The sequence below is a fragment of the Xiphophorus hellerii genome, chromosome 4 (genome assembly GCF_003331165.1).
Source record: "Xiphophorus hellerii strain 12219 chromosome 4, Xiphophorus_hellerii-4.1, whole genome shotgun sequence".
Lineage (NCBI taxonomy): Eukaryota > Metazoa > Chordata > Actinopteri > Cyprinodontiformes > Poeciliidae > Xiphophorus > Xiphophorus hellerii.
This window is the reverse complement of record NC_045675.1, coordinates 6,439,034-6,450,022: the sequence shown is the minus strand read 5'-3', so window position 1 is coordinate 6,450,022 and position 10,989 is coordinate 6,439,034. Positions and strand designations below refer to the sequence as shown.

General features: G+C 36.0%; 1 protein-coding gene across 1 annotated transcript; it reads left to right on the top strand.

The window, feature by feature from the left end:
- The first annotated feature begins 1,254 nt into the window (after positions 1-1,254).
- On the top strand, positions 1,255-5,739 carry slc25a44b (solute carrier family 25 member 44b). The gene is made up of 4 exons (XM_032560728.1): positions 1,255-1,442; positions 2,519-3,186; positions 3,362-3,489; positions 4,268-5,739. The coding sequence occupies exons 2-4, from the start codon at positions 2,559-2,561 to the stop codon at positions 4,457-4,459; spliced, it is 948 nt and encodes a 315-aa protein (XP_032416619.1). The 5' UTR covers positions 1,255-1,442; positions 2,519-2,558; the 3' UTR covers positions 4,460-5,739.
- Positions 5,740-10,989: the final 5,250 nt, after the last annotated feature.

Sequence of the window (10,989 nt, the reverse complement as noted above, 5' to 3'; positions counted from 1 at the left end):
CCAATGGCCCTGGTGAAACAAACCCAACAAATATTTCTTTTTTTTAGACATAACCTGGGGAACTCTTATCATCATGATCTCCTCAATAAAATGAACAAAATGGGGAGTTATAGTTGCTTTGTTCACCTATGGAGCTGACTGTAGAGTACATCACAACTGACTAGTGTGCCAACTGAAATCAAGGCTATGTCACTGGAGGGATCCATGTTATTAGAAAAAGCTAAAAAAAGAAATCAAAACGTAGTGTAGCCAGGTTTTGCAGGAAGGAATTCTGATCAGTGTTGAATTCTTACTAAATTATATATGGTAAACTCAGGGCTGACTGGAGCAATAAAAAAAATACAAATCACTTTATTATAGAGGCTTGGACTCCACTTTTTATACATTTTCAAAGAGAAATGATTGAAAGTCCACTTAAATTATCTGTGATGCAGAAAAAAAGCAAACAGAAAACATTCTGCCAATAAACAGATAAAAACAAAGTTGCTGCATCCATTTTTCCCCATCATTCATTGCTCCTCAATTAATTCTGCTGACTTTTAGTGAGCTGTATCCCTTACGTTATGCATTTGTTTCCCAAAAGAGAGGTAAAATACAAGGAGAGAGAAAATAAAAATGGTTTATCTCCTCTGCCAGGGATGTCATAACTGGGCTGGTTTCAAGATTTTTTTCAACTTAAGGTTTAGCTTTTGTGGACGTATTTTGTGTCAGACTGCTGTTGTTTATCACACATTTTAGAGGAAGGAATTGGTAATGGAAGTCTCTAAAAACAGAGTTTACACAAACAGGAAAGAAAAGTGAATAAATGCCCTTTTTTGTATTAAAAATGTTCCCAAGCAGGTGCTGTAACCTTCCAGTGCAGCATTTAAAGGTTTAGCAGGTATAGATAAAAAAAATATTTAGATCTACACACAAAAATAATAAATAAATAAATAAATAAATAACATTCTGTTTGAGTGACAATGCTAAAAGACTAAAGCCCAAATGTAATCATAACAGGTGACTGCAGGTCGAAATCAGGTCTGTAAATAAAAACAATAAAGGTTTGTAAAATTCTTAAATGTGTTATTGAATCTAGTAATATAATATCAAGAAAAATTACAAAAAACCCAGAATATGTTTTCAGATAAATCATCCATGTTAGAAGAGGACAATAGGACATGAGAACATATAAGTAAAACCAGACGGCGGAGGTAGTGCGTCAAAAAAAAACAAAAAACATACGTAACAGTGGAATACCAACGAAGAAGAAGCTTGGACGTGATTGGTTGATTGGGTAGCATGGCGTTTGAATGAAAGCAGGAAGAGCTGTAACAGCAAAGGAAAGGGGTTAACTCTATTTAGCGACTTTAGTGAGTTCTATTACCCTCTAAACCTGTAATTTCTAGTCTTATTTATTGTCAGAGTATGTCTTAAAAGTCAAAGAAGGTCTGTCCGGTGAGGTAAGTATTTCCTAGTGTTTATTTTCAGTGATGCTAACAGTTTGTACCTCAGAGTTAGCTTAGTTTCAGCGAACACACACGGACACATCTGTCGGGTAAAAAGCTGCAATTTGTAAGAAGAGTCGTTGATTCCTGGTTGTTGAACTCCCTTTAACTATATGTAACTATTGTCACTGGATAAAATCCAGTCAGGTCCGTTCCCGGTTTGAGAACGCTGTGTCCTTTGGAGTCCAGGGTCAGCCCGAATCCCAGATGGTCATATTTACTGTGGACTTCTCAGAACAGGCTTTTATTGAAACAGTGTTATAAAAATAGCGCGACTCTGTGTGTTGTTGGCCAGAGCCGTTTGTTTCATTACCTTTACAAAGTTTGCTTTAGCCAGTCTTGACCTTTGGTACTGTGTCATAGATAAGTGATGCATTTGTTTCCAAATTAAACCACAGATAACTGCGTTTCATGCTTATTAGATTATTTTAGCAGGCCATTGTTTCATGCTGGATGAAACATAAATGTTAGGCTGTGAGCACTACAACCCACTGCTCTTTACTAAAGTACTTCAGTAAGTTCATACTTACTGAAGTCTTTTAATTTTTTGTGCATTTCAACCCACAATTTTCAGTGTATTGTATTAAACTGGTCAATGGAATATTATCAAGCTAAACAATGCCTAGATTTTGTCTTTATTTACAAATAATAAGCTAAATATTGTGGCATGCATATGTATGCAGCCCCTTGAATGCTTTTTTTTGAAGAATGTTAAAGTGGAAAAAGAATAGAATTTCCCCACTTACAGGACAATAAAGGCTATTTCTATTTCAATATTTCTTTAGAAATATTTATAGCGTGCAAATATGTTTTAAGTGTGAAATTATTCCCCAATCTGCTTTAAAAAATATCTCCAGCTCAGTCAGATTTGATGGGGAAAATGTTGGGCCACAGATTCTCATCTGGCTTTTGCACATCATACTTGTCTGCTACATCTTTAAACAACTGTTAAATCCTTATTGAATTGTAGTTGGGTGATATATTTAAATAGATTCTGACCCACTCTTGTTTTTTGTTTTTCCCGCTGTCAGGCAGCTACAGTCTAATGAGGGGGGAACCACAGCTGGCAGGATGCAGCAGAAAGGGAACATCCAAATCATCGAGTGGGAGGACCTCGATAAAAGGAAATTCTACTCTTTTGGGATATTTATGACAATGGCCATTCGGGTCACTGTCTACCCGGCTACACTGATCCGCACCCGATTGCAGGTGCAGAAGGGAAAATCTCTCTACAGCGGGACCTTCGATGCCTTCTTCAAGATCCTTCGGGCGGAGGGCGTCCGAGGCCTGTACCGCGGCTTTATGGTGAACACCTTCACAATCGTCTCAGGCCAGGCGTACATAACCACCTACGAACTGGTGAGGAAGTACGTCTCCCAGTACTCTGAGGCCAATACCGTCAAGTCGGTGGTGGCCGGGGGCTCTGCCTCCCTGGTCGCTCAAAGCATCACTGTGCCCATAGATGTTGTGTCCCAGCAGCTGATGATGCAGGGCCAGGGGGAGCACCTCACACGTTTCCGGCTCGGTTCCAACTCGGAGAACAAGAAGCCAGCCAGGTTTTTCAGGCAAACCAGGAACATTGTGTCTCAGATTTTTGCTGCGGATGGGTGCAGGGGCTTCTACAAGGGATATGTGGCTTCGTTACTCACTTACATCCCAAACAGTGCCGTCTGGTGGCCTTTCTATCACTTTTATGCCGGTAAGCATTTATACTTTCTATATATTTTTGCTGATCAGGGCTTTTCAGAAACCTCTAAAGAGATGTTAAACTTTATGCTGTCTCCATTGTCAGGGCTTCAGAAGAGTGGTAGCTTTGTCTAATAGCTTTGGGTCAGTTTTTATTTGATAAACTGTCTATTTGCAATGTTCAACAGAGCAACTCTCCATACTGGCTCCCAGTGACTGCCCTCACCTGGTCCTTCAGGCCATGGCTGGACCTTTAGCTGCTGCAACTGCCTCGACTGTCACCAATCCGATGGATGTGGTCAGAGCCAGAGTACAGGTAGCTGTTACTGATCATTTGTCTGTCTTCATCTATTTTGTCGTTCTTGTGTGGACAGTGGCTGGAATTGCAGACGCAGCAATTTTAGTTTCAATTATGAAAGCATGTTCTATAATTTATAAAATAACATAGTTTGTCCCCGTAAAAGCTTTGGTTGGTAACTGAAGTAAAAACCAGACATACAGTACAGACCAAAAGTTTGGACACACCTTCTAATTCAATGAGTTTCCTTTATTTTTATGACTATTGACATTGTAGATTCACACTGAAGGCATCAAAACTATGAATAACACATGTGGAAATATGCACTAAACAAAAAAGTGTAAAACAACTGAAAATACCCCTTATATTCTAGTTTATTCAAAGTAGCAACCTTTTGCTGTGATTACTACTTTGCACACACTCTGCATTTTCTTGATGAGCTTCAAGAGGTAGTCACCTGAAATGGTTTTCACTTCCTAGGTGTGCCCTGTCAGGTTAATAAGTGGGATTTCTTGCCTTTATTGAAAATAAAGAAAACCCGTTGAATTAGAAGGTATGTCCAAACTTTTGGTCTGTACTGTATATGTTTTGTATTGTGATGTAAAGCAAACCTTGATTTAGGGAAAACGGGAATACTGTGATTTTGGTTTCACACAGTGGTTCATTCAGCCACACAGATACAGTTGCATTAAAAAAATATTGACACAAGTAAACCAGCAGCTCTTCCATCACAAAAATGAAAAATGAAAGCAATTCCCTCATAAGAAGCGTTTCCCGATTGATCGTGTGTGTTCAGGTGGAAGGGAGGACCTCAGTCATTCAAACGTTCAGGGAGCTGATCAGAGAAGAGGGCTGCTGGGGACTGACCAAAGGACTGTCAGCCCGCATCATTTCATCAGCACCCACTGCCATCGTCATTGTGGTTGGCTATGAGACACTGAAAAAACTGAGCCTGCGACCAGAGCTGGTAGATTCGAGACACTGGTAAAGAAAAAATATTTGGACCATGTGCCATTTTTTAACCCTTATGTTGACTTCCTGAATTTATTTCAAGTACAAAACGATGTCGGAACATCATAGCATTAATAAAGTTATGAGTTAGTTACCTGTAAAGACAAAGGGTTCAGTTTGTGATACAGCTGAACAAGTTTGTTTCTGTTTGACTCAGTAAGCTCTGAAGTGACGTCAACACCATGACAGCAGCAGAAAAACTTATTTTTGTCATGTTCAGCCTTCATCAACAAAAGGAAATCATCTTTGTGTGACTATTCTCGTGTTTGTGTTGTCCTCCTGAAGCAAAGAGCTGATTTTCACTTAAGTTCAGCTCAGAAAGTCAAACTACCGTCTGCAGCAACTAACTTTGTCTTTGTTTTTTGCCAAACTGTTTTTAATTGCCTTTTTCTAAAGGCAATTAAAATCTGGACAATCTTTGTGTTTATTTTATCTTTGTTGCATATACAAGTACACTATTTATGAGTATTTTTCAGAAATATTATCCTGGTGTTGGTGATCATTCTGGGTTTATAATTTCTGTCTTTATTGTACAGGAAGGTTTGTGTCATTGAAATCTTTTGCTTGTTAAAACTGTCCAAGCAACTCTGAGTGAAAACCATTACCCTTTTGTGAAATATTTGAGTGCAATAACGTTTTGTCCTTTTCAGTACAAAATGTGTGGGTTGACATATCTTAAAGGAACTCATTTTACCTAATTTATTTTTCATTTTAGGGTGATAACCACAGAGCTTTTGATGTCGATGTCATTTTGCTGTATTTTGCTTCTGATTTTGTGAAACTATTGTGGTTCAATGCTGTTTATGCAGTTTGCTGCTGCTGTATGAATGTCCTCATTGAGAAAAAATTAGTTGCAGTTTAGAAGAGAGATTATATTTTAAATGGTCCACTTAATTTCTAGAAATTGTCCTGTTTTTAAGCATAGCATAAATTAGATGCTGTTGAAAAGGAGTAAAAGTAAGAGCAGGTTTTAGTGTGATTGGCAGACGGTTGCAGAAACCTTTTTAATTGAAGCCAGAACTGCACATGCTTTATTTCTTTATACCCAGACTTGTTGAGATTCTGTGAACTACTGAGATGATAGAACTGCAACTTGCCGATCTCCAGTCAAAAGATACTAACTTTCAATTTTGAGTTTTTTGTTTTGTTTTTGCACAGCTCCTAGTATCACTAAAATTGTTTTTCATTTTTTGTGATTGACCAGTGCAACTGTTGTTGATGCCTCTCTGCTCTAAAATACATGTGGTTTGAACAACATTTCTGGTCTCTTATTACCATCTGATTAGTAAATATGTTTTTAGCTGGATGTCGCTGCTGAACTCTGTGCAGAATGCAAAAGCAGATCTCGGTAAACTTTTAACCAAAGTCTGTAAATTATTAAATCTAGTTTTGAAATATTTTTAATAAACATGATCAATGACTAAAACTAGCAAAAGATTAAAAAATGCTTGTCTGTATGACAAGTTGTAGATTATTTTGAGGCCTTTCTCAGTATCTGTATTGGAAAATATATTAACAAATATTGATATGTTTCTTAATTTGCTATTTAACTGAAACAACGGAAACTTTGATAAGTGTTTTGTAAAATTGACCAATTTAAAAGGGGATCAGAAAAACTAATTCGGACTCCCCCATTAGTTTTTCTGATCCCCTGAGCAACGGCTTGCTTTTCTGAGCAAGGCGTCATATCTTTTAAACTTAAACCCAAAATATATAAAGTTAAGACGGATTTTCTTTTAACTCGCAACCAATCTGTAAAACAAATTTAAAAAATGAAAGAAACTGCGTGATGTCAGATGATTAAACAGCTGTCTCTGTCCATTTTGCCCTTTTTATATTCTGTTCAGCCAGTCAGCTCTGACAGGCAACTTAAAGCCAAACTCATTCATGCATTTTGTTCAAGTTTTGTCAGTTTAGTTTGTTGCTGTGGTGTGGCATGGATCGCAGTGAGATTCTCACCAATGCTAAAGTAGTACAGTTATGCCACCTCTAACATTTTAGGTGAATTTCATAAAGGCCTTTAGACTTAAAATATTGAAAAAACTGGCTAAGATTAAAAGTTTTCTGCTCCTGAGTTTAACAAGCTATTAACAATTCAGTTTAGAAGCTCACCTGTACAATACAAACAGTAACACATTTGTACACATTGCATGTTATAGAACATGCCTTCACAGACAAAAAAAGTTCATAACCAAGGCCCTCTTGCTTTATTTTTGTTAGTGGATCAAACTGTCTAAGAGATGTGATCTCATCTGTAAGGTGTGATGGTGTTTCTCAAACTTTGACCAAGAAAAATCTTAGAGCCTCTGATCTAAAGAAACAAAAACAAACTGAAATCTAAAAAATATTTTAAAGTCGAAATTACTACCTCATAAATTTTTACTTTTCTATAAATAGCTTATCTGACTGGATCAATGAGTGAAATTAAGGTTGTTTTACAAGTAAGATACTTAGTCCTGCTAAGAACTCCTCAGAATCTCATATTTTTTAAAATTACGTTTTTCTTTAAATTTTGAACTTGTTGACCTTCAATAATCTTAAAAAAATAGTGTTTGATATGAGATATCCTGCATATTTTAGAGGAAAGTCAATAATGGTCCTTCCTATTCTGTCCTCAGGGAGTTTTCAGATAAGGTCGGAGGGGAAAAATCAGATTGTGTCACTGTGTTGTTAATGTGTTTTTCTGATGTGAGCATAACCGTGGGGCGACCATACATCTTATGAAAAGTGACTCCCTGACACCAAAGGTCGTATCTCATTATGCTGGTTAGAAATTGAAATGAAAGCATCTGCAGAAGATTTAAAACTGTTTAACTGAATGGATGTGGCCTTTGAAATTACATATATTATTTTAACCTGCAGTTTAAATCTAAAGTTCTTAGTCTGTTTGTGTTTTTACACATTTACTAAAATTAGTCAATATTTTAGTCTTTAAATACTTTTTAGCTAAAATGTAACAATATTTGTATAAGATTCTGAAATACTCCTGCAGTTGCATTTATGCCTTCACAGTACACTGAAAAAACACAAAAATCTTTTGTCTAGTTTCTAGAGCAAATATCTTACTAAACTTGAAATAAGAGAAAACTAACTTACAACTAACTTTTCGGCAAGATATAGGAGCTTGTTTTAATTAAATGATTCCTTTATATAGATTTTATTTTATTTTTAAAGTGCTAGTTACACTGGAAGATTATTTCACTTATGACAAGACATTTTTTCTCCTGGTATAAGTGAAATAATCTGCCAGTAGAACTAATACTTTTTTCGTCAATATTGAGGAATTATTTACTTAAAACAAGATCCTGGCTGAAGAGATATGTGCATGTTATTTTTGTCTTATTTCAAATTAGATATTTGCACTATAATAAACTCGCCCCCAAATACTTGGTAAGATTTTGTGTTTTTGCAGTACAGGCTAAACTGCTCAAGACTTATAAATCAGGAAAAGTAAGATTCTTGCAAAACTTTTATTAACTTGCCAACAGAGGGCAGCAGACTTCACTTTCACGGCTCTAGTTTTCTCCAAGTTTCACTTAATATTTTTTAACAATCCCCTTTTCATTCAAATATCCTCTTTTGGAAGTAAAAGCACCCAGGGACTGGCAGACAAATCCACAGATGAATGAAGCAAACAGGGAGGCCCTCTTTGAGGCGCGCTGACAGTTCCTGGTGGGATGACAGAGTGCCCCCCTTCTCTGCTCTGTGCCTTAATTATCAGGCCATGTCTGGGAGGCACTTTGTCAAAAAGATTGATGAGGGACTGTCAGAAAGGGAACAAATCTGACTTGGCCGGGGTTAGAGGAAGGGCCCCTCATTCTCATGGGATGTAAAGGTGGCTGTGCAAGAGATCGGCCCCAAAATAATCGAAAAGGAGAGCAATGTGAAGAGTGTTTAGAGATTTAGGAATCTCCAGAGACCCAACAGATTTTAAAAGGAAGGATTTTTATTTATGTTGGTGTCTAATCCTTATAGTCCCTAGTAAGAATGCACATAAAATCTGCCTGCATTGGATACAAGTTCCACATAAATGTAAATCTTGGAGTTTTTTATTCGCATTACAGCAGCTTTAGTTGCATTGAAATGTGTCCTTTTACTGTAAGCATAAAGTAGATTTGTTAGACCGTTGCACATAGAGCAGAGAGAGATGAAACCTGTTTAGGGGAGAAAAGGAATCAAATAAAAAGGAATCTAGCCATAGAAAATGAATGTTTTAATGATACTAGTCAACAACTTTCTGCTGTTGATTACAGTAGGGCTTTATATATAAGGTTATCAGTATTTTTTTATGGCCATTCTGTGAAAAGGTGATCAGTTAAAATCTTAATTGAAGTAGATGGAGGAGAGGGAGATTATTTATCCAGAAACTGAAGAGCACTTATACAAGAAACTTAGAGCAGTATTAATCTTCCTGAGTGAAACACTTTTGCCAGTTCTGTTTACACAAACGTGTTCATTTTATACAGTGAAGAATAAATAAAGTAAAACAAAAGAAATTATCAAAGTCCAACAAGACACACAACACAGAGCTGATATGTATATTATTATTTGTTAGATAAGTCAATTCAAGAAAATAATGGATAGCGCAGAGGCAGCAGATGTCATCAAGCCATACAGATTTGTTGACATTTTCCTCTTTTGCCTTTTTACGTCTTAAAGCTACCCTCAAACAATCCCTAATTATTTTTAAAGGTGGAGCATTTATTATTCATAATAGTAAGTATGTAAATATGGTTTGCTGACAGAGTATTTCACCTGTAAAAAGTAACAGATGAAGGCTTTCATATTAAACTCGAAAATACAAAAATTTGAACATAGATTCATCTTCACTCTGCCAATTTGTAAAATGAAGATGAAGATCACTGACAGCCTCCACTGTATGTTTAAATAATCCTCAGTGTCTATTAATAACCACCTAATACAAACATGACAAAAGTTAATTGGTTTATGAAATAATGTTGACACATTGATGTTTTTGACAGTGGAGTTCTTTAAGATGAAAGAGGTTATAGAAGTTATATTTCTATAACTTAGCTGATTAGAAGTTATATTTACCTGTTGACCTGGATTTATATCAGAACGCCAATAGATACAGAGTGCTGTAAAATTAAAGGGTGTCTGCAACATTAATATGAGGAATATGTATAAGAGCAATATTCAGCTTTCAGATGTAGGAAATGTCATCTATGTAGTAAAAGGATAGTTTATCTTTTTTTTAAAAAATTGCACTAATAGGGAGTTACTGCAGTGCTGTAAATAAGTATTTACTAAATTACAAATTTCTTGTTTTTGGTTACACTTAAATGTTTTAATTCTTCAAACAAATTTACACATAAAAGGTTAAGGGAGTAAATATAAAATGGAAATGGAAATGATTTCATTTGACGGATAAAAGCTAACCAAAACTACTGACTACTAATCAAAAATACAAATGATTCCCTTTCAAAGTCATGATGATCTGTAAAGCCCTTGTCTGACAACATGAAGTAGGCTAAAAGACCTAAAAAGGCGATATCTAAAGAAATTCAAGAATAGATGAAAAGCAAAATCATTCACATCTGTCAGTCTGGAAAGTGTTGCAAAGCTGTTTCCAAGGCTGCAGGACTCCAGTGAACCACAAAAGGAGCCATAACCCAAAAATGAAGAAAACATGAATCAGTGGTGAACCTTCCCAGGACTGCCTGTCCTTCCAAAATCATTCCCAAGAGCACATGGACACATCCATATGCTCTTGGATGACCCCCTAGATCTTTTGCGATCCAGTGGGATTCGCAAAAGAACCCGGAACAACATCTAAAGCTCTGCAGTCACAGCTTTCCTCTGTTTGTCAATAAACAATAAGAAAGAGACTCGGCAAAATGAATTGGAGAGTTAGAAGTCCAAAACTAGAGGTGGGCAGATCGATCCAAAATATTGATACTATCAATACCAAGTCAATATCAGTATGAGATTTATACTTGCATGCTAAGCTTGATACTTTAGTTTCAGATTCCATGTTAAAATTGTATTTTATTTTTTAAGTTTCTCAACACTATCCCAAAATTTTCTTTTGCTTGAGAAATATTATCTCTCAAATGATAATATTTTGCACTTTGTTTATTGAGGAAGAATGTACAAGAATCATGTCAATAAATATTTGGTAGATACATATAAACCTTGTCCAAATTCTCACTAACGGTTTGAACAAGGTAAGAGAAAATCACAAACATGTGATGTTTGTCAGACACTTGACAACATGTAAACTTAAACAAAAAGTATTGGTATCGGTCTATACAGGCTGTGTATTTACTTGGTATCAGATTGATACCAAAACTATTACTGACCAATAGGAACATAAATTAAAATGAATTAAAACCAATTCTGAAAATAAATGTGAGCCAAAATCTCCTCTCCGTATTGTCAAAACTCATTGTTATCCCTCAGTTTTGGTTGCCAATTTGGTTGCCTAAAGTTGGTTTGGACACTTTTTCTTCCATAACAATCATAAAATATGAAATTGTCTTTATA

What these genes read in the sequence shown, in the direction of transcription:
- slc25a44b (XM_032560728.1), top strand. Translation starts at nt 2,559, where the DNA reads ATGCAGCAGAAAGGGAACATCCAAATCATCGAGTGGGAGGACCTCGAT. An exon ending in TTTCTATCACTTTTATGCCG is followed by an intron (nt 3,187 to 3,361) that starts GTAAGCATTTAT and finishes AATGTTCAACAG; the next exon opens with AGCAACTCTCCATACTGGCT. An exon ending in TGGTCAGAGCCAGAGTACAG is followed by an intron (nt 3,490 to 4,267) that starts GTAGCTGTTACT and finishes GTGTGTGTTCAG; the next exon opens with GTGGAAGGGAGGACCTCAGT.